The sequence below is a fragment of the Trachypithecus francoisi genome, unplaced genomic scaffold (assembly GCF_009764315.1).
Source record: "Trachypithecus francoisi isolate TF-2019V2 unplaced genomic scaffold, Tfra_2.0 Contig01440, whole genome shotgun sequence".
NCBI classification, from domain to species: Eukaryota; Metazoa; Chordata; class Mammalia; order Primates; family Cercopithecidae; genus Trachypithecus; species Trachypithecus francoisi.
Genome location: NW_022681431.1, coordinates 15,186,577 through 15,209,768, shown reverse-complemented (window position 1 = coordinate 15,209,768; position 23,192 = coordinate 15,186,577). Strand labels below are relative to the sequence as shown.

At 48.9% G+C, this 23,192-nt stretch overlaps 1 protein-coding gene across 2 annotated transcripts; it reads left to right on the top strand.

Annotated features, from left to right (window-relative positions):
- Positions 1–5,072: 5,072 nt before the first annotated feature.
- CLU (clusterin) lies at positions 5,073–22,528 on the top strand. 2 transcript variants are annotated; one of them, XM_033229339.1, is made up of 9 exons: positions 5,073–5,446; positions 9,683–9,808; positions 11,212–11,360; positions 14,041–14,211; positions 15,231–15,642; positions 16,172–16,276; positions 20,479–20,708; positions 21,876–22,051; positions 22,274–22,528. In XM_033229339.1, the coding sequence occupies exons 1-9, from the start codon at positions 5,218–5,220 to the stop codon at positions 22,281–22,283; spliced, it is 1,608 nt and encodes a 535-aa protein (XP_033085230.1). In that variant the 5' UTR covers positions 5,073–5,217; the 3' UTR covers positions 22,284–22,528. The 2 variants fall into 2 exon arrangements, with proteins under 2 accessions (XP_033085230.1, XP_033085233.1); XM_033229342.1 differs by lacking the exon at positions 5,073–5,446 and adding an exon at positions 8,845–9,132.
- Positions 22,529–23,192: the final 664 nt, after the last annotated feature.

Here is a 23,192-nt window from a genome sequence, read left to right as displayed (position 1 = left end):
AGGCTGGCCAACAGGGTGAGACCCATATCAAAAAACAGAATAAAACAAAATAAAAAACAAAAAAGAAAGTTATAAGGAGGCAGACTTTAGCTCCATGTAAACAAAACCTGCTAAGATTCCTTTGTACCCCTTTACATTTTCTGTAAAATGAGAACAATATCAGATGCTCTAATAATGACAGACAGGTGCAGTGAGGAGAAGATGGGTTAAATTCAGAAGTGGTGCTTGACTTTAGGTGCTCATTAAAATAACTGGGAGAGTTTTAAAATCCTGATGCTCCGGCTCCACCCACAATTAATTCATTCATAACCTCTGGAGGTGGGACTCAGGCACTGATAATTTTTAAAGCTCCCAGGCGATTCCATTGTATAGTCATTGTGTAGCTCCACTGAGAACCATTGATCTAAAATAATTATTAATTGCCATCTGGGTAGTTGTGGAAAAAGCAGGTTTGACTTAAGGCAGATCTCGCACCACTTTTTTTTAAGGGGTCACTCACCTAATCATTGGAGCTAAAGGTCACAGTAAAGCAACTCTGGAGTGAAATACAGACCACATAGCCAGTCAATAGCATGAGGCATAGTGAAGGTGGCATAAGCAACCTTTGTCTACTTGTAGGCACATGCTAAGCCATTCAGGATTGGCTGGCCTCAGACCTTTCCCCAAGAAGATCCTGAATAGGAAGATGAGACACACCCACTGATGGAGTGAAAGTTTCTGGACTTTATGGAGGTCGGGGGAAAATCACTCAGAATACCTCTGTATCGTCTGTGGGCTGATTTCATTGGATATGATTTTATTAGCCACCAGTTTATCATGGGCCTGTAATTGATTAAATAAACGTATATACCCATTAAATAATTACAGCTTGGAAAGTGATTCTTTTTTACTAAGGTTTTTTGTTTGTCTGTTTGTTTTTTGTTGTTGTTGTTTTGAGATGGAGTCTCGCTCTGTTGCCAGGCTGGAGTGCAGTGGCGCGATCTCAGCTCACTGCAACCTCCATATCCCGGGTTCAAGTGATTCTCCTGCCTCAGCCTCCCAAGTATCTGGGACTACAGGCGCATGCCATCATGCCCAGCTAATTTTTGTATTTTTAGTAGAGACCGGGTTTCACCATGTTGGCCAGCATGGTCTCTTGACCTCGTGATCCCCCCACCTCAGCCTCCTAAAGTGTTGGAATTACAGGTGTGAGCCACTGCGCCCAGCCTTTTACTAAGTCTTAAAAAAAAAATAAAATTGACACAAGAATGGTACATATTTGTGGGGTACAATGTGATGTTTTGATACATATACACATTGTGTAATGATCAAATTAGGGTAATTAGCAAATCCTTCTCAAACGTTTCTTTGTGGCGAGAACATTGTAAGTTCTCTCTTCTACCTATGTTGAAATATACAATACATTATTCAAAAAATAACAGATGCTGGTGAGGTTGTGGATAAAAGGGAAGGCTAATGTACACTGTTGGTGGGAATGTAAATTAGTTCAACCATTTGGGAAAGCAGTGTGGCGATTCCTCAAAGAGCTAAAAACAGAATTAACATTTGACCCAGGAATCTCATTACTGGGTATATACAGGAATATAAATTGTTCTGCCATAAAGACACATGCACTCATATGTTCATTGCAGCGCTATTCTCAATAGCAGAGACATGGAATCAACCTAAATGCCCATCAATGGCAGATGGATAAGGAAAACGTGGTACATATACACCATGGAATGTTATGCAGCCATAAAAAGGAACGAGATCATGTCTTCTGCAGGAACATGGATGGAGCTGGAGGCTGTTATTCTAAGTGAAGTAGCACAGGAATAGAAAACAGCATTCCACATGTTCTCACTTATAAGTGGGAGCTGAATGATGAGAACACATGGACACAGAGGGGAGCAATAGACACTGGAGCCTAGATAAAGGTGGAGGATGGGAGGAGGGAGAGAATCAGAAGAAATACTTTTTGGGTACTAGGCTTAGTAGCTGGGTGAGGAAATAATCTGTACAATGAACCTTCATGACACAAGTTTACCTGTATAACAAACCTGCACGTTTATCCCTGAACCTAAAATAAAAGTTAAATAAAAAGAAATACACAATATATTATTGTTAACTATAGTCAACTCTACCGTGCAATAGATTACCAGAACTTTTCCCTCCCATCTGACTTTAACTGTGTACTGGTTGACCAATCTCTCACCATCCTCCCTCCCCGCTCCCCTTGGAGAGTGATTCCCTTTTTATTTTATTTTTGAGAGACAGGGTCTCACTTTACTGCCCAGGCTATAGTGCAGTGGTGCAATCATAGCTCACTGCAGCCTTGACCTCATGGGCCCAAGCGATCCTCCATCTCAGCTTCCTGAGTAGCTGAGATTACAGGCGTGCACCACCATGTTTGGCTAATTTTTTATTTTTATTTTTTGTAGAAACGGGGTCTCGTGATGTTGCCCTGGCTGGTCTTGAACTCCTGGGCTCAAGGGATCCTCTCACCTCAGCCTCCCAAAGTTCTGGGATTACAGGCATGAGTCACCATGCCAATTTGAGAGTGATTCTTAATCACAGGCCACAGACTACTGCTCTTGCCCATTCCTAGTTTGTTCCAGCTGTATCAAACTGTTGGCTGAGCTGTGCTGCTCGTGGTGCTAAGCCAGACAAAGCCTAGTTGGGGATGTGTAATAAGGACACTGCGTAGCGAAGCAGCCCCAGAGACATCCAGGCAGCCAGAGATGGTGCACAAAGCATAAAGAGATAAACAGATACATGCAAGGGTCTTTACTTCTTGCTCCCTGGCCCTCCCCATGGCCCCGACTCTCCAATAAAGGAAATCAAGCTAAAGCTGTGATGGGAGACAAAGGATAAAACAGCAGCACCTGCCAAGAACATGATGCATTCTGTATGAATCAGCCCAGTGACTCAGCATCTGATAAAGCTTATTTGGAGTGTTTAGGGCAAGGGAAGGAGTGGTTCTGCTCTGCTTTGTGTGCTCAGGCCCCCAGGCATTGGCTGGTCCTAGGCTCCCCACTGACAGTGGCTGGCCCAGGGCTGGGCCAAGAGTTTCAAGAGAGATGAGGTCCAGAATGCCAAAGGGCTGGGGAAAAGTCTGCAAACCATGGCAAGGCAAGGAGCTGCAAGCCTGGAGCTCACTGGGAAAAGCAGACTAAGTTGCCTTCAAATATCAGAAGGGGCACTATGGGAGAGATAAGCTGGATTTTCTCTGTGTGGCTCCAGAGGGCAGAACTGGGCTCCGGATTGGCCCATACACGAGCCAGACTGTGACTCAATCAAAAAGGCCCCAACTTTATCAAAAGCTTTACTAGATAAATGGTTGCATGGAAGGTAGTGAGCTGCCTGTTACTGGTGGTGTTTAAACACGGGCAGGATGACCACCTGGTGCAGATGTTGGGGATGGGGTAGGAATCAGGCAGTGTGCAAGTCCTGAACCAATCAATCTCTATGATCTACTTAGAATATTAAACATCTGGTGATGCATTTATGGCGCTTTCAAAATTCACACTTTTTTCCCCTCAAAGTTTGATCTTCTGAACCTTGTTTGCTTAGTAGTGGGAATAATCAAGTAATTATTCCCAATGGACCGACTGAATCTGTGAATCATGCTATGTTTTCCCAAATCCTTTCTTCCTCTCCTCCCTTCCCCTAATTCAGATGGCTAAGGCAGATCTCACTGACTGACCTCCAAAGTCTAATTTTTAAAAAAATAACTAGATTTATGCCTCCTGTTCCGGAGGCTGGGGGAGCTACAGAACAGAAAAGTTACAAGGAGCGAGCTCAAAAACAATTCTTCTAACCTCAGGCGTTGATAAGGAGGCGCTGTCCACAGAAAATGTAGCTGTTCCTGATAATTAGACTTTTTTTTTTTTTTTTTTTAAAGAAAAATAAAGTGAAGCTTCTTCTGGGCATTTTTTTTTTTTTCCTTCTGGGCTAATGATCTTCTTATACTTGGCTTGGCACTAGGTTAGGTTGCAGGGAGCCATGGAGATGATCCATTCCCGATTCCTCATTGTCCAGATGGAAGAAACTGAGGCTCAAGGGCAAAGTGATTGGTCCAAGGTCACCCAGTGTCTTGGGGCACACCTAGGACTGTAATCAGATTTTCATGGACCTGGTCCAGGTTCTCCCACTTTTTCATGGACCTGGAAGATTCCCCCAGGCTGCCTCCTGAAAAGGGCTGGGGTCCTAGTGGCCCCAGGATGTTGGGCAAGCAAGGCACTGGGCCTCCGTGTTGTGCCTCCATAGTCCTGCTCCTGAACGGGAAAACTCAGCCCCTGACCACACAGCTCTCCTTTAAGTCCCTTTGTTTCACATGGTTTTCAAAGTCTACCACCCCCAGTGGGGCTGCCTGTGCCCGCCCTGTCCACCCATTGCCCCAATTGTCAGCCCGTTGACTTCTCTCCTGGGGCTCAAACATTCCTGGCTCCAAAATGGACGGCTCAGTTTCTTCCCCAAGAAGTAGCTGCACCTCCAGGGTTCCTGGATTTCCCCCTCCTTGTCAGGGGTTGGGGTGGCTGCCACAGGATTCTCCTCTCAGCAGAAGGAACTTCAGCAGTTGGAGACCAGCAAACCCCTCTGGACACAGATCTGATTTCCTAATTGGGAAGGCTCAATGCAAAATAAAAATTGAGGGCCACTGGTTCAAAAGCTATGAAGAATTTCCAGACTGTCACAGTAGCCCCTTAAACCAAACGTGGATCTGCGAGGGTCCCACACCCATGAAGCCCACCCTGCTTAGCTGGGTTCCAAGAGGATGGGGACAATGTTTGCTTAAGCTCCGTGGATCAAGGAGCCCAGAGAGGCCTTCAGGCTCTCCAGGTATCTGCGCGGATCACTCCTAAACACAATTCTGTTTCCTCCAGGCCTGGCGGCTCAGTCCAGGTACCCCATCAGTGTGATGTTTCCAGGAGAAGGCGTTTCAATACTTCCTGTGCTCTCCTCTCCAGCACAAGGCCCCTCTCCGTCCCACCCTCATTATGTCTGACTCTTTACTATTTAAATGGGCCGAGAGAAGTGGAGCGTGTGTAACGTGAAGGTTAAGTTCAATGGGGCCAGGGAACTGTGAGACGGTGTTTTGGACTGGGACCGAGGGCCGGGCTAACCGCGTGAGAGGGGCGCCCAGCTGGGCAAGCGAGTTCAGGCTCTTCCCGCCTGGGAGCACCAAGCGGCTGCACCTCAGGGTCTCCCCTGGAGCCAACACAGCCATTCGCGGTGATGATGCGCCCCCCGGCGCCCCCAGCCCGGTGCTGCACCGGCCCCCACCTCCCGGCTTCCAGAAAGCTCCCCTTGCATTCCGCGGCATTCTTTGGGCGTGAGTCATGCAGGTTTGCAGCCAGCCCCAAAGTGGGTGTGTACGAGCCGACCGCTATAAATACGGCGCCTCCCAGTGCTCACCACGCGGCGTCGCCAGGAGGAGCGCGCGGGCACCGGGTGCCGCTGACCGGTGAGATGTCCCCGTCTTCCCTACCCTTGCGCAGAGCTACACCGGGACGGATGGGCGGGCAGGGTTTAGTAGCCAGGCAGAGAGGGATGACAGAGCTCGCAGTCACAACCCTTGCGCTTTCGACGGAGCCCAGGAAGCCAGGGAGGGGAGGTGGCCGGAGCCCCATCACCAGGCAGCTGAACCAGGGGCCCCTGCGCAACCGCTGCCTGAGCGCACGAACTCCAACCACAATTCTGTGGGGGATAAATAGAGCAGATATAATGATCATCCTTTCGCAAAGATGGGGAAACTGAGACTTGGAGAGCTGCCGCGTTGCAGGAGACCCAGGCTGGCAGGTGACGGAGCTGGCCTGCACGGAGCTCCTTCCTGCAGCATGTCCCCTGCGTAGATGCGGATCTCTCAGTTGTGGCTGTCTGCTTGCATGCATGAGTCATCTAGTTTTCTTCTAAATTCTCTAGCTCTCTGGACACTGTGCCTGTAAGTATGAGCCTGCGGATTTAAGTATATGCTGCAACCACCGAAATCCTACTTTTTCTGCCTCCTAATGCATCTGAGGTGCATTAGAGAAAAGTCACACAAGATCCACCAGGCCTCAGACCTCTGATTCCACGGTCTCATTTTACAGATGATAATCTGAAACCTGGAGAGGTTTAGGACTGGTGCCAACACTAAACAGCAAATAAGTATCAGAATTGGGATTACAGCCAAAGCCTCCTGACCTTCCAGAATTTCTGGACCTAGTTAAAAAAAAGAAAAAGAAAAAGAAGCTGATTTTTAATTTTTTTTTAAAGGGAGAGGTTAGGAATTTAAAGGTAAGTACAGATACAAAAAAAAAAGATGCCCATGAGAATGTAAGTTATAATAATAGTGGGGCATTGAGCACAACTGAAACGGCCAATCTTGTGAGAATAGTAAAATAAACTTGGGTCCGTGAGAAAGTGGAGTATTACATAGCCACAAAAGTATGTTCTTAAAGAATATTTGAAGATGGTGAATGTAAAGGATCTGATTGTATGAACTGCATGGAAGACAGAAGGAAATATACCACGGTGCTAACATTTGCCTCTGGGTGGTATGAATTACAGGTGACTATTTTTCTTTTCTTATTTTCCTTTTGGTTTAGTTTTCTCCATTTGAAAAGGCAAAGAAGAGCCGGGGCTTTGGGATTAAAACCCTCACCAGCTGTTGCCCTCTTCGCTGTCTTCCCATCCTCCCCACAGCTCCCTGTTCATGGTCATTGATTTTCTTTCTTTCTTTTTCTTTCTTTCTTTCTTTCTTTCTTTCTTTCTTTCTTTCTTTCTTTCTTTCTCTTTCTTTCTCTTTCTTTCTTTCTTTCTTTCTTTCTTTCTTTCTTTCTTTCTTCCTTCCTTCCTTCCTTACTTCCTTTCTCTCTTTCTCTTTCTTTCTTTCTTTCTTTCCTTTTCTTTCTTTCTCTTTCTTCTTTCTTCATTTCTTTTATTTATTATTATTATTATTATTTCTGAGACCAAATCACACTCTGCTGCCCAGGCTGGAGTGCAGTAGCGCGATCTCAGCTCACTGCAACCTCCCCCATCCAGGTTCAATCTATTCTGTGTCTCAGCCTCTGAGTAGCTGGGACTACAGACACATGCTGCTACACCCGGCTTATTTTTGTATTTTTAGTAGAGACAGGGTTTCACCACCTTGGCCAGGCTGGTCTCGAACTCCTCAAGTAATCTGCCTGCCTTGGCCTCCCAAAGTGCTGGGATGATAGGTGTGAATCACTGCGCCCCACCAGGTCATTGATTTTCTTAAGCCTCCAGCCCTGCCCTGCTTGGAAATGTTTTGGGAAGTTGCTCAGTTCAAAGCTCCCAGGAGGGTGTGCCTGGAGCAGAGTTGCTCTCAAAGTCAGCCTGCTCCCCACCCCATCTCCTCCTTCTCTTCACCTGCACAGCCCCTTTGTCCACAGAACTGGCCTTTTCTGGTAGAAGGAGCAAGGCCAGGTGGTTTAAGCCTTCTTAGGGGGAATGAGGCTGTGTGGTAGTGCTGGGGACTCAAGGGCCTTGGCCTTGACATGGCTCTTCCACCCAGAGCAGCTGGCAGCCAGGCTCCCAGGAGGCAGAGGAGATGAGGGGGGAGGTGAGTCTGAGCAAAGGAAAGGAGGTTGGCTCTGCAGTCATGGTTCTAGAACATTCCTCGGATCAGCAGCATCCACATCACCTGCAGACTGGCTGGAAAAGCAGATTCTGACTCAGAACCAACATTATAACCAGCCCTGCAGTGATTCATAACTACTTTAAAAAGTGGTCAATCATTTCACCAAAGCAGAGCCACACAGTCGGGGGGACCATAGGTGGCCTCTCTGTGCTTGTCTTGGTTTTCCTGCCCCTCTCCAGACATGTTGATTAGATACTGCCAATGCCCAGCCTCAGACCTCAGTCTAATTTTGAAGTAGTCAGAATTTACTATGATTACATAAGATCCTCTTGTTTACAGAACACATTCTCCTCTCTGAGGTGTGGATTAGATCCATTTTACAGATGAAGAAACTGAGGCTCAGATATTTAAGTGACTTGGAATCAAGGAAAGAACACTGGACTAGGGGTCGGGAGGGCTGGGCTCTCATCCTGGGGTTACCATGAGCATGCTGTGGGCCCTAGGGAGTCCCATGCCCTCTCTGGGCTTCAGCCTCACTGCTAAGGTGGAGGGGTTGGGTGAAAGAACAACCCCCTTCCCAGTTCTAAGCTGGATGGGTCACCAGGGACCCCAGGCTCTCTATGCCTGCTGCTGAGTCTGGAATTCCTTTCCTGCATCTTGCCTTTGGCTGCCTCGTTCTTCAGGGCCCAACACCCTGTCTTCTGGTCAGAACCTAGTTCTGAATGGGTTTTTCCAGAAGTTGTTGCTTTCAGGGGCCCCTGGCAGAGAGGTGTTTCTGGCTGGCTTTGTCTCTCTGGCATGACAAAGGCTCTGTTCCTGCTGGAGGCATTTCAGGGCTCAGTGGGCAGCTGGGGCAGAGCCCGTGAGACCACAGCCTTCCTGGTGAGCCTGGTCTCCACCACCCACCCCGTCTCTGGGGAAGGCGCTGACCCCATCTCTTCTCCCACGCTGCTCGCTGGCTCTGTGTGCCTGATTACTTCTGGTGAGAGGCACTCCTTGTTAATGTGCTACTGAGTGTCCAGATGGGCCTGCTGGGTTGAGCGGGCTTTGGATGTGAACCATTTCAGGAAGGGGAACCCCACCTTCCTGTTGGTTCTGTTATGGGAAATGGGTGAGCTCAGATAAGCAGTTCTTAGGAGGGGGGATGGTAGGGGTGGGGTGCAGGGGGAGGGGTTTCTGTTTTATGCAACAGCCTCAGCTTCCGCGAAAGGGTCCATTGTGTAAGACTGGGGCTGTGGCCTGTGCCCCCTGGCTCAGGGCAGCCAGCCCAGTGGTGGCAGGAACACTGGCAGGGCAGCCTGCTGTGGGCTTAGAGGGGATGGGCCGTGTGGAGGGCCTGGCAGAGCAAAAGGACTCATCCTTCCAAAGGGACTTTTCTCTGGGAAGGTTGCTCCTCAGGCCACTGCGAACCCTGTCTACTCTCTGAAGGGAATTGTCCTTCCTGGCTTCCACTACTTCCACCCCTGAAAGCACAGGCAACCAGGTCCAAGTCTCCCACTAGGGATGCCGATGGATTCGGTGTGAAGGGCTGGCTGCTGCTGCCTCCGGCTCTTGAAAATCAAGTTCAGGTGGTGCTGAGACCCCCTGGGGGCTGCAGCGCTGTGGTGGATGGGGAGTGTCTGCTGGGGTGAAGATTTAGATGCACATTGCAGAGGACGTGGCTGGTCTGTGGGATGCAGTCCCTCTGTGGAGGTGGAATGGGGAGGGACGGATGCGTGACCTAAGGCGGGTATTTTCAGTGTCTGACATGATCGATACCACTCTGGACAAGGAGGCCAGGATGCAGAAAGCCTGTGTGCCTCGCTGATTGCGGGGGAGGATGTGGCTTGGACAAGAGCCTGGCTCCGCCAATGCCAGGGTTCTTGTTTTGGCCACTCAACGTTGCTATCCTGCAGTCCCTCCCTCCCTGCACCTCCTGCCTTCGCATTTCATTTGAGGTGTCCATGGCGAGTCTGGTCCTTTCCCCCATTTCCTCAGGAATAAAAGTGCAGCAGTGCCTGCTGTGGGGACAGCCGAGGGCAGTGAGGCCCTGGGGAGCTGCTGCAGGCGGCAGGTGGGCAGCACGCCAGCAGGCTGTCTAAGCTGTTCCCATGACGGTCTCCTGTTCTCTGCAAACAGAGGCGTGCGAGGACTCCAGAATTGGAGGCATGATGAAGACTCTGCTGCTGTTTGTGGGGCTACTGCTGACCTGGGAGAGTGGGCAGGTCCTGGGGGACCAGACAGTCTCGGACAATGAGCTCCAGGGTGAGTAGACCAAGCATGATGTTCCTCTGGCCACAGGGTGATAAGGTCAGAGGGCAGGGTAGCCAACTGCGCTCAGTGCCTCTCTATCAGGCCCCAGTGTTACAGACTGTTTTTATCTTGTGCACTGGGTCTGGGTGCCTGTGTCTGGGCCCTCTCTGAGCCTCAGCTCCCAGGCTCCTGGTTCAGGCTCTGCGTGCATTAGACTGCCGGCATTTGCAGGGATTTCCCAAGCACTTTCGGCTGCTGCATTTCATTCAGCTGTTCCCTTCCCAGGCCCCTTGGCCCAGCTCCCAGGCCTCCTCCACGAAGCTGTGTCTGGACCATTGGAGCTCTTATCCCTCTCCCCTTTGGAGTGCCCAGAGCTTGTCACTCCTGTGAGCTGACTGCTTCTGCAGGATCATTGTTAAAAACCCAGATCAGACATGGGTGTGAGTCTGCTTCACCTCTTCTCAGCTGGGTGACTTTGGGCCGCTATCTTGATCTCATGACACTGCCCCCACCCCCCGTTTTATTGCGATATAATTAACAAATAAAAATCGTGTGTATTTAAGGTATATGACATGATGTTTTGAAATGCACATACATTGAAATGATGACCCCTTTTTATGGTGGGATGGTGGGAAGACTTCAAATCTACTCTCTTAGCAAATGTCCAGTTATAATATGGTGTTATTAACTATAAGCACCACCTGTATGTTAGACCTCCAGGATGTACTCCTCCTACCTGATTGACACTTTGACCCTTTCTCATACCACACTTCCCATGTCTCCCTCTGCGAAGTGGGCGTGGTAGGGGGCTGGAGCATTATGTAAACTGCACATGAAGTGTTCGGCGCAGTGCTTGGCATGGGATAAATACCAGTGAAGCAGCACTTAGGTGACACAGTGTTTTGCTGCATTTGTCAGCAGTGCTATGCCTTATTTACTCATCTTATTCCTGTCACCTGGCACTGCATTGGAACAAAGAAATACACGTCTAGTTAAACTGAACTCTAGAAAGATTTGTGTCCAAAATAACAATATTTTATATTTTGATGCTTCAGAGCTGACACTTCTGGGTTTTTTGTTTTTGTTTTTTTTTCCTTGACAAGTTTCTTCTGCACCCGGCTCATTCTCCAGGGGCTCATGGCAGTGGTTGGGCATAGCTCTGGGTGTGCCAGTGTGCCAGCTCCCGTGGTCTGCATTTCTGAGCAGTAGGGTGTAGTCAGCAAGGAGCCTGTGATGGGAGCCTGTGCCAGGGCAAGGCTGGGGCCATGCTGCTGCCTGCCGGCAGGGGTGGGGGTCCCAGCCTTGACAGCCCTGAACTGAACGGGCCTTTCTGGCCATTCCAGCTCATTCCAGGGTTACATCCCGAGGCCACGTCTTCCTCTCGCCTCATGCTACCTCTTGCACTTCTCTTGCAGAAATGTCCGATCAGGGAAGTAAGTATGTCAATAAGGAAATTCAAAATGCTGTCAACGGGGTGAAAGAGATAAAGACTCTCATAGAAAAAACAAACGAAGAGCGCAAGACACTGCTCAGCAACCTAGAGGAAGCCAAGAAGAAGAAAGAGGTCAGGAGAAGCCACGAACGCCGCCCTGCCTTGACCACCCCACTGGAGGGGAGGGAGGGGGTCACTGCACAGTGCCTTGCTGGGTTGCCATGGTGACCTGCAGTCCTCCCAGGCTGTGTCAGCTGATGCTGGGGCTGTAGTTAAGAAGTAGGAAAGGTTTATTCGCTTTTGAAAGCATCAGGGAGTGAGATCTTGGATCAGGTTTTGTTATAAGCCTGGCCCAGGGGCTAATGCCCAGATTCATTTCAATAGATGCTTCTAAACCCTGACCACATAGTAGTTCCAAGCAGGCTCTGGATGGGGTGGCGGCGGGGGCCCAGACGGGGGTGGTGTCCAACCTTCAGGAAGCTTATCTAGTAGGGTTGATACGGTTAGGGTTAAGGCAGGCACACTGCACCCCACGTCTTCCTAGAGTTCTGGACTACTTCATAAAGAAACATCTTAAGCCTAGTAGTGGATATAGCAGGTCTAGCCTGTGCTTAATGATTTGACAAAACTAAAACGCTATAATTCAATGAACGACTTACTTAAGAAATCAAGTCTCTTTAAGAGTATACTACAAACCTCCTCTCACGGTTGCCCTACTTCAGATGCTAAGATGTAGCTACCTGCCAGCTTCATGATCCATCATGCATGTTAAAAGCATTTCAAAGGCTCTGAGAAGTTCTGCAGTAAAGAAACCTGTGTAACTCCACGAAACCTAGAGTTTTCCAAATTGACCAGGGAATTCATTTTATAATTTTTTTTTCTGGCTGCTTTGAGCACAGCTCCATGGGAGCCACTTCAGAGAATGCTGGCCTGGATGCAGCTCTACCTTTTTTTCAAGCTTCATGCCCTTTCTTGGCCTCAGTATCAGTTCTCCCCATTCTTTTTTTTTTGAGATAGAGTCTTGCTCTGTTGTCCAGGCTGGAGTGCAATGGCGCGATCTCAGCTCACTGCAACCTCCACCTCCAGGGTTCAAGCGATTCTCCGCCTCAGCCTCCTGAGTAGCTGGGATTACAGGCACGTGCCACCACACCCGGCTACTTTTTTGTATTTTTAGTAGAGGTGGGGTTTCACCATATTGGCCAGGCTGGTCTCGAACTCTTGACCTTGGCCTCTTGGTCTGCCTGCCTTGGCCTCCCAAAGTGCTGGGATTAACAGGCCAGTTCTCACCATTCTATGAGAATCCTCAGATAGCTCCTGGGGAAGGAGCATGTCTCATGCTCACACTTTTGTGGTTATCACTGGAGTCTGGCATTCAACAATTCTGGTTTTATAATAAAGCACATCACATTTGGAGAAAAGAGCGTGTCTCAAAGAGCTACAACTAAGAGCTACGTCTTAGTTGAGGAGTAGGTGAGCCAGAAGGAAAGGAAGTAGGCAGCATGGGTGGCACTTGTGTCTTGGCTCAGTGGGAGGTGGGCTGTCTTTGCCCAGCAGCGGACAGGGAGTGATGGAGCAGGACAAAGACCTCACATAACTCTGGGGTGTGGATAGGCTAATTTTTTTTGAAGACTAACACACTCATTTATAGAGACTTTAATATAGAAAAGTAGAAGAGGAAAAGTTTTTCCATAATCCTTTTGCCCAAGGACAAGTCACTGTTAACGTTTGATATATTTATTCCCATTCTTTTCCTCTGTGCTTTTTTGACAGTGGCTATGTACAAAATTATGAATTTTTGACATAAAGAGTACATATGATAATATTCAAAATGGACTATAAACATCCTTTGTAATGATGTACCCTTTACTCTTTGTAGGAACCAGTTTGTTTAACCTGTCTCTTTTAAGCATCTGGGTTGATTCTGGTTTTTGTTTTTTCCATAAGATAATACTGTACCGAATATTTTTAAGCATCTTTTTCTTTGTCAGCGGATTCCTTTGAGGTAGAGTCTTTGTTTTGTTTTGTTTTGTTTTTTGAGACAGAGTCTCGCTCTGTCACCCAGGCTAGAGTGTAGTGGTTTGACCTCGGTTCACTGCAACCTCGCGGGTTCAAGCGATTCTCCTGCCTCAGTTTCCCAAGTAGCTGGGAGTGCAAGTGTGCACCACCACACCAGCTAATTTTTGTATTTTTAGTAGAAACGGGGTTTCACCATGCTGGCCAGGCTGGTCTTGAACTTCTGACCTCAAGTAATATGCCCACCTTGGCCTCCCAAAGTGCTGGGATTACAGGTGTGAGCCACTGCACCTGGCCTGAGATAGATTCTTAGAGAATTATTGGGTCAAGTGGCAAGGACCCATTAGAGAATCGTGACAGCTGGTGTGGCTTTGGTGTTGAAAGCCTGCCATTCCCTTTGCATGCCAGGGGGCATGGTTGCAATAGAAAGATAAGATTCAGGGAGTCTGCAGCCTGCTTTGGAAGATGAAATTTAAACACCAGAAGCAGAGAATAGAAAATGAGGCTTCAGTGAGAGAGAGGTGCTGTCCACCTGGGTTCCAGGAGTTGGGAAGCTTCTAGGAGTTAGGGAACAGTTGGATCTTAAAGGATGAATGGATTCTTCAAGCCGAGTGGGAAGGGGATTCCAGGTGGGCGAATGAAGGGAACCCTGAACTGGAGCAGGGGTGCACACTTGCATGTTGGGTGGCCATCCTGTGGGAAGGCCTGCCCTGGGCAGAGGGCCTGGCACCCAGCACCTCCTTGAGTGTGTGAGCCTGTGGTCTCTGTGTGACTTAGCCAGCCTCGTGTCTTCCTGTAGGATGCCCTAAATGAGACCAGGGAATCTGAGACAAAGCTGAAGGAGTTCCCAGGAGTGTGCAATGAGACCATGATGGCCCTCTGGGAAGAGTGTAAGCCCTGCCTGAAACAGACCTGCATGAAGTTCTACGCACGCGTCTGCAGAAGTGGCTCGGGCCTGGTTGGCCGCCAGGTGAAAAGGGACACATCAGTGGCCAAGGCTGAGTGGGGAAGGATGGGAGCCTAGTGAAATATGCTTCATTCCACATGCCAGATGCAATTGATTAGTATTGGCTGGCTGCATTGGGGCCCAGAGTGCCATGCTCCATTGGTAATGTCTGGCATGAGTAGTGAGAGTGGAGTCATCAAAAGGATGTAGGCCAGGTGTCTACCTTCTCTTAGAAAACTCATGCAGCAGTGCTTAGCTGGATGACATAACTGCTTCGTGGGATGGCAGAGCCCTGTGTCCTCTTATGTGGAAGGATTTAATAACTTTTTTATTTTTTTTTGAGACAGGGTCTCACTCTGTCACCCAGGCTGGAGTGCAGTGGTGTGATCATGTTTCACTGCAGCTTTGACCTCCTGGGTTCAGGTGATCCTCCCACCTCAGCCTCCCAAGTAGCTGGGACCACAGGCATGCACCACCATACCCAGCTACTTTTTGTTTTTTTTTTGTAAACATGGAGTTTGGCCATGTTGCCCAGGCTGGTCTCAAACTCCTAAGCTCAAGTAACCCTCCTACCTTGGCCTCTGTAATTATTGGGATTACAGATGTGTGCCACTGTGCCTAGCCAATGTAAGATTTTTTAAGTATATTAGTATTGCTCCTGTCCTCTGCTGCAGCACTTTTTTGATTGGGACTCAGTGAATTGCTCCAGTCCCTGAAGTCACATCAGTTGGCCCTTAGCTGAGCAGGGGGTGGATATCATTGGTGGCCAAAGATGACCGTGGATGAACCTGAAATGTTGGGCCTTGTGACTCTTATGGCCTCCCAGGTGTCTCAAAACTGTCCCCCATGGAGGGAGGTAAAAGGAAAGGGCATGGACCTGACAGTTGGGGTGCTGGGGGCTGGTCCAGCTGGGCTGTTGGTCACTTGCTATGTGACTGTTACAGCCATGGGCAGGGCCTGGCCTGGCTCCCCGGGGAGTGGGAGGCCAGAAGGCCATGGCCTTGGTGAGCTTCTCCTAACTGTGCCCATGCTGGCTGTCCCAGCTCGAGGAGTTCCTGAACCAGAGCTCACCCTTCTACTTCTGGATAAACGGCGATCGCATCGACTCCCTGCTGGAGAACGACCGGCAGCAGACACACATGATGGATGTCATGCAGGACCGCTTCAGCCGCGCATCCAGCATCATGGACGAGCTCTTCCAGGACAGATTCTTCGCCCGGGAGCCCCAAGACTCCTACCACTTCCTGCCCTTCAGCCTGCCCCACCGGAGGCCTCACTTCTTCTTTCCCAAGTCCCGCATCGTCCGCAGCTTGATGCCCTTTTCTCCGTATGAGCCCCTGAACTTCCACGCCATGTTCCAGCCCTTCCTTGAGATGATACACGAGGCTCAGCAGGCCATGGATATCCACTTCCACAGCCCGGCCTTCCAGCACCCATCCACGGAATTCATACGAGGTGAGAAGGGGTGGAAGCTCACAGCCTTTTGAGCAACCCGTTAGATGCTGAGAACCATGCCGAGGGCTCAGTGGGTGTCATCTCAATTTTTCCCCAGCAATATCACAAGGGTGATATCACTCTTATTTAAAGAGGAAAAGAACTGAGCTGGGCGTGGTGGCTCATGCCTGTGATGTCAGCACTTTGGGAGGCCAAGGCGGGAGGATCATTTGAGGCCAGGAATTTGAGACCAGCCTGGCCAAGACAGTGAGATCCTGTCTCTACAAAAATAAAAACTTAAAAAAATTAACCGGGTGTGGTGGTACACACCTGTAGTCCCAGCTACTTGGGAAGCTGAGGCAAGAGAGTCACCTGAGCCTAGAAGTTGGAGGCTGCAGTGATCTATGATTGCACCATTGCACTTCAGCCTGGGCAACAGAATGAGACCCTGTCTCTAAAATAAAAAATAAATAAAAATAACAATAGGAATCAGCGGGTTCCATCTCTGCATGGCTGGATGACTGACTCTTCTTCCCTTGTGTGTCCCCAGAAGGTGACGACGACCGGGCTGTGTGCCGGGAGATCCGCCACAACTCCACAGGCTGCCTGCGGATGAAGGACCAGTGTGACAAGTGCCGGGAGATCTTGTCTGTGGGTGAGTCAGGGTCCAGACCACAAGCCGCCCCCTCCGATACCTTGTGTCCTGGGGTCACTGGGGCCTCACTGGTACTGCCTTTATGGTGTCAGACAGATAAGCGTTTGGATTCCAGCTCTACCGCCTTTGGGCTGTGACCTGGGGCAGGTCCTGAGCTTCACGCAGCTGGGGTTCCTCGTCTTAGAATGAGATGATGATGCGAGGCCGTCGCTGAAGTCAGTGAGACGTCGATAGAGATGTAAAAGTGCCCTCCACCCCATCGGGCCCGTGTTGAAAACAGCTTGTCGAAAAAAGTCATCCCCCTGGGACTCCTCAGTGATTCTGTTCCCAAGTACCAAGCGTTGTAGGCATCTTCATTTCCCTCTGCAGATTATGAAATTGCAGACAGTATGTATTTTGCTTAACAAAACTGACCAGAGGCCAGGCACTGTTCTAAACACTCGACATACATTTCCTCAGAATGACCCTGTGAGGAAACTGAGCCATAAAAAGGTTAATAACTTATCCAAGATTGACCCTGACATGGGTGAGCTGGGCTTCAATCCTAGGGCGCTGTGTTCTCTCCCGGAGCCCCTCGCAGCCTCTGGCCACAGAAGTCACAGATCTCAGTACCTGGGCATCCAAGCAATAGTCCCTTTGGTCGGCTGGTTGATCCCTTAGGCAAAGGGAATATTTCCCTTCAACTGTCCCCCTCCATTTCACCAGCTCTCGTTATGGGTTAACTTCTTTCCACTTAGAGATAACAGCTGTGACAGTGTTTGGACTAGTTCCTGGTACACAGCAGTTCATACTCAGAAAGAGTTAATTGTTTCCCCTGGTAAACAGCTTATCGATCTGGTGGCTTTGCTCTTACTTAATGCTTAGTTTGAGTTTCCCATAGCAGGCTGCCAGGGTCTAGTTAAACATTCCTAGCCTCACTCCTGTAATTTTAGAAGCCACTGCAAAATAAACAGTCGTGCTTTAAGAGGCTGAAGTGTAAGTCACTGTAGATGAGTGCACAACCAGGCCTTGGGGTTTTTTCTATAAAAATATCACAGAGTGGCATCAATTACATGGTACCTCACCACAAGAAAGTTAGTCACGTTAGGGCCTGAAGAAAAGATGTCCAGATGCCTGGGCCCAGGTTGGACCTCTGTGCTGATTTTTACTCTGTTGTTGCAGGCTGGGCTCGGGTCTGGCGCCAATCTTAACCGTCATTGATTACAGCTGAGAGTGCAGCTGGTGCCAGTCTTACCAGTCATTGATTATAGCTGGAGTACAGTGGTTCTATCTTGGCTCACTGCAACCTCTGCCTCCTGGGTTCAAGTGGTTCTCCTGCCTCAGCCTCCTCAGTAGCTGGGAGTGCAGGTGTGCACCACCACACTCAGCTAATTTTTGCATTTTTAGTAGAGACAGGGTTTCACTATGTTGGCCAGGCTGGTCTTGAATTCCTGACCTCAAGTAATCTGCCCGCCTCAGCCTCCCAAAGTTCTGGGATTACAGGTGTGAGCCACCGTGCCTGGCCTGAGATAGATTCTTAGAGGATTATTGGTAAGAGTAATTCTGTAAGCTAAGCTAAATAGTCCACACTGAAGAGGACTGCCTACTGTTATTTAAGGTGCTTGCAACCATATAAGCATGTACTGCCTGGGACCTCTAGACCAGGATTTCTCAATTTCAGCACTATTGATTTTTTTTTTTTTGAGGCAGGGTCTCTCTCTATTACCCAGTGGCTGCAGCCTGATCCTCCTGCCTCAGCCTCCTGAGTAACAGACTACACGGGTGTGCCACCATGCTTGGCTAATTTTTTTATTTTTAGTAGAGATGGGGTCTTGCTATGTTGCCCAAGCTGGTCTCCAACTCCTGGGCTCAAGTGATCCTCCTACCTCGGCCTCCCAGAGTGCTGGGATTACAGGTGTGAGCAGTGCAGACATTTTGGGCCAGGTCATTCTTTGTCGTGGGGGGCTGTCCTGAGCAGTTCAGGGTGTTTGGCAGCACTCCTGGCCTCTACCCACTAGAGGACAGCAGCTCCCTTCCCTTCGTTGTGACAACCAACTTCAGAACTTGCTAAATCTCCCTGGGTGACAGCGTCACCCCAGTAGAGAGCCTCTATTCTAGACTAAGCCTTGGCTCTCAAGGATTTTTCTTATTTTATTTTATTTTTTTTAAGACAGGGTCTCGCTCTGTCACACAGGCTGGAATGCGGCAGCGCAGTCTTCACTCGCTGCAACCTCTGCTTCCTGGGTTCAAGCGATTCTCCTGCCCCAGCCTCCTGTGTAGCTGGGACTACAGCTGTGTGCCACCATGCCTGGCTAATTTTTGTATTTTTAATAGAGACAGGGTTTCACCATATTGGCCAGGCTGGTCTCAAACTCGTGACCTCAAGTGATCAGCCTGCCTCAGCCTCCCAAAGTGCTGGGATTACAGGTGTGAGCCACCACGCCTGGCTGATTTTTTTATTTTAAAATTATTTTTTGGTAAAATAGTGAAGATTATTTATTACATATTTATTTTCAACCTGGCATCTTGTTAGTAATTCTGTTTCTTTCCCCATCTAACATTTTATTTTACTATAAATAATTGCAGTCATCATCCTAAAGCATAGGCAAAATCTCCCTTCCCCTAACTCATGTCTGATGTACCTGCCTCTGGATATTTTTGAAATAACTTAGGGGGAGAAAAACAGTAGTTTTAAGAGCTAGTGGGCAGTTTCCAGCTCTTAATGAATCTGACAACTTGCAGCTCAGGGCCAAGAGGAATGAATTCTCTTTTCCCTGCTCTCTTGATGAACTCAGTGACCAGCCACGGGCGGGCAGGTAGGAGGGCAAGGACCCCTGGCCACCAGGTGCCAGTGCGTCAGCTGCATGAACTCTTGGCACCGGAACTGCCACCTCTGCAGATATGCTCAAAAGACAAACTTGGACTGGGTGCATTGGCTCACGCCTGTAATCCCAGCACTTTGAGAGGCCGAAGCGGGTGGGTTCCCTGAGGTCAGGAGTTTGAGACCAGCCTAGCCAACATGGTGAAACACCGTCTCTCCTAAAATACAAAAAAATCACCCGGGGGTGGTGGCAGGCACCTGTAATCCCAGCTACTCTGAAGGCTGAGGCAGGAGAATTGCTTGAGCCCGGGAGGTGGAGGTTGCAGTGAGCCAGGTCACGCCATTGCACTCCAGCCTGGGCAACAAGAGCGAAACTCTGTCTCAAAAAAAAAAAAAAAGACAATCTTGGAGGATTGTCCAGAACCACAGACCCAGGGTAGGAAGAGCCCAAGCTTTGGAGCTGAAGACCCTGGTTCAGTCCTGGGCCCAGAGATCATTTCTTCTATGGCTGTAGGTAAGCTACTTATTACTACTTCTGTGGACCTCAGTTTCATTATTGGTCAAATAGGAGTGCTAATCCTTAAGTCAGAACAGATCCAATCTTAGGGAAAAAGGATATCCAGAGAGAACTTTCTGTGGTGTCTGGGATGCAGGCAGTACCACACAAATGGCAGCTGTGAGTAATATTCCTTCGCTCTGGGAGGGACTAGGGCAGTGAGAGCCACTCCAGATCTGAGAACAAGGAGAACTTGAGATCAGTGCTTTTGGAAGTGTGGTCAACACAGTTTGTCACAAGAGATAAGGCTCTGGCACCCAAAGATAAATCAATGATGTCACAAAGCACACTGTTTAGGTCAGTTGACATATTTTTCCAGAGCAAGGCTTCTCAGGCTGGGCGTGGTGGCTCACACCTGTAATCCCAGCACTTTGGGCAGACTGGTTGAGCCCAGGAGTTTGAGACCAGCCTGGGAAACATAGAGAAACCCCATCTCTACAAAAAATGCAAAAATTAGCTGGGCATGGTGGTATGTGCCTGTAGCCCCAGCTACTCAGGAGGGTGAGGTTGGAGGATAGCCTGAGCCTGGGAAGTCGAGGCTGCAGTGAGCCGAGATCTCGCCACTGTACTCCAGCCTAGGCAACAGAGCAAAACTCTGTCTCAAAAAAACGGAAACAAGAACAAAAAACCCAAAAGACTTTCTGGATGATGGAAGCAGCATCTAGATTCACAGTCCGAGGCAAAACCTTTATTTTGTTGTGGACAATTCCAGTTTGTGGCCCTTCCCTTAGGGAAGCACTGCTTTTGTTCCCAGCTGCATGTCCTGACTTCCATTCATTCAAGCTTCTATCCCTTTGTAGCCTTCCCTTCACACCTCTGCCTTTCGTTTCTTCCATCTCTGGGCAGACTGTTCGGCCAACAACCCCTCCCAGGCTCAGCTGCGGCGGGAGCTCAACGACTCCCTCCAGGTCGCTGAGAGGTTGACCAGGAAATACAACGAGCTGCTGCAGTCCTACCAGTGGAAGATGCTCAACACCTCCTCCTTGCTGGAGCAGCTGAACGAGCAGTTTAACTGGGTGTCCCGGCTGGCAAACCTCACGCAAGGCGAAGACCAGTACTATCTGCGGGTCACCACGGTGAGCTGTGTCCCAGCCACATGCTGTGGTTGGGGAGCCCGAGCTGTGATCGGGAGCAGGGGCACATGTGCTTTTGACCAAGCATTTATCACATGGCAGGAAATAGAAAACGTTAGGTGCCCTTGTTGCCTGGAAGCCTCATCACCCACTCAGGGAAAATATAACTATTTTACAGAGGAGTAAAGTAAGAGAGGTTCCATAGCTTGGCCAAGGCCCAAGGTGTGATAGCTGATGGGTGACTTGGGTGGGTATTCGAACCTGACTGCCTGACTGCCAAGCCTGTATTTTGTTGTTGTTGTTTTTGTTTTGGTGCACAAACCTATGAATAAACCAGAAGCCTCTGTCCTTTCCTCAAAGCTACATGGCTGCCCTCTGGCATGTAAAATGGCTTGTGAATTAGTACATCATTCTCTGCCAGTGATAAAAGGTTCTCTCTCGGCCAGATATGGTGGCTCATGCCTGTAATCCCAGCACTTTGGGAGGCCGAGGCAAGAGAAATGCTTGAGGCTAGGAATTTCAGACCAGTCTGGGCAACATAGCAAGATTCCCTCTCTACAAAAAATACAAAAATCAGCCAGGTGTGGTGGCACACACTTGTAGTCCCAGCTATTCAGGAGGCTGAGGTGGGAGGATTGCCTGAGCCCAGAGGTGGAGGCTGCAGTGAGCTGTGATCACACCACGGCACTCTAGCCTGGGTGACAGAGTGAGACTCTGTCTCTTAAACAAACAAACCAAAAAAAAAAAAAAAAAAAACACAAAATAACATATAAAATAAAAAAATCAAATAAAAAAAACTTATTTCTAGTACTGGGCACTCTTCTTTTTCTTTTCTTTCTTCCCTCCAGGCCCCCACATTCCTTTTCTACTCTAGTCTGACCAATGGCTGCCCAAAGCAAATGTTTGGAAACCACTTTTATTCTTTGGGGTGCTCCCTGGGCTGGTCATTTGCAGATGGCATTTGCCCCAACACATGAGTGTCTGTGAACCAGGTCACTTGTCCACTGAACTGTACTGATGTCTAGATGCGTAAGAAGCACTGGGGTCAGCTCTCCAGGTTTTCTTAGAGGAGCGGGAGGACTTCCCTATTAGAAGCCTGACTTCTGTTGCAAAATGCACGCATTTTGACCACAGTGTTTCAGCTCTTCTCTTTTCTTTTGTTCAATTTAGGTGGCTTCCCACACTTCTGACTCAGATGTTCCTTCCGGTGTCACTGAGGTGGTCGTGAAGCTCTTTGACTCTGATCCCATCACTGTGACGGTCCCTGTAGAGGTCTCCAGGAAGAACCCTAAATTTATGGAGACTGTGGCGGAGAAAGCGCTGCAGGAATACCGCAAAAAGCAAAGGTAAGCAGGCGGGCCTTTCCTGCCAGCCTGCAGGGCCCAGTGAGTCTCTGGGAGCCAAAAAACACAAACAAACAAAAAAACAAACGAAGTGCAGACTCCATAGCCTGGTGGGAATGACTCCACCTGGAGTCAGAGCCCAAGAACAAAGCCAGGAAGTTACTGGGAATTTTGTTTTTCCTTTGGAGGATGTTTTATTTGGTGGATGACTCTTTTTTATTTCAGGGAGGAGTGAGATGTGAATGTTGCTTTTGGACCTACGGGGGCATCTGAGTCCAGCTCCCCCGAGATGAGCTGCAGCCCCCCAGAGAGAGCTCTGCATGTCACCAAGTGACCAGGCCCCAGCCCTCCAGGCCCCCAACTTCGCCCAGCCACTCCCCGCTCTGGATCCTGCACTCTAACACTCGAATCTGCTGCTCATGGGAAGAACAGAACTGCTCCTGCATGCAACTAATTCAATAAAACTGTCTTGTGAGCTGAGCGCATGGAGGGTCCTCTTTTTATGTTGAGTTGCTGGCTTCCCAGCATGTCTTCATTTTGCTATTGGGGGCAGGCGGTGGTGGGGGGTAGGTGGGGTGGAAAATAAGTACAAACAAAAAAGCAGTGGCTAAGATGCTACAGGGACTGTCATACAGTGGAGAATAAAAGGGATATGATGACAAGGTTGATCTACTTCAAGAATTGCTTGCTTTCAGGAAGAGAGATGTCTCTCCCTGATGTGTCTCTCAACAAGCCAACTAAAATATATTCCTGAAAACTGAAGCTTTTCTGTTCTATTATAAAACTGTCAATGTATTCTGACCAAGGCGTGGCAATCTCCTAAAGGAATATGCTGAAAGTTAAGGCGAAGAAGCAGTAACAGTAAGATATACTTAGTATTATAATGCAAAATTGATGTTTTCCTTGTGAAAACATTTGGTGCCCAGAAGTCCAAATGACCAGTTTTATTTGTAAGAGCTGTTACTTCTGCAGCAGTTTTATTTGTAAGAGCTGTTGATTGCGAGTTGTAAGAGCTCAGCATCCCAGGGGCACCTTCTTTACTGGCATTTCCTGTCCACTGCCAGTTTATACGGTCTTCATATCTTTCCCCGGACCACAGGAGTTTCTCTGCTTTTAGTCTGAACCATAGCTGGACTGCAGCACC

Coding starts and splice junctions, on each gene's coding strand:
- CLU (XM_033229339.1), top strand. CDS start 5,218: ATGATGCGCCCCCCGGCGCCCCCAGCCCGGTGCTGCACCGGCCCCCAC. Junction 9,809..11,211: donor CTCGGACAATGAGCTCCAGG/GTGAGTAGACCA, acceptor CTTCTCTTGCAG/AAATGTCCGATCAGGGAAGT. Junction 20,709..21,875: donor ACTATCTGCGGGTCACCACG/GTGAGCTGTGTC, acceptor TGTTCAATTTAG/GTGGCTTCCCACACTTCTGA.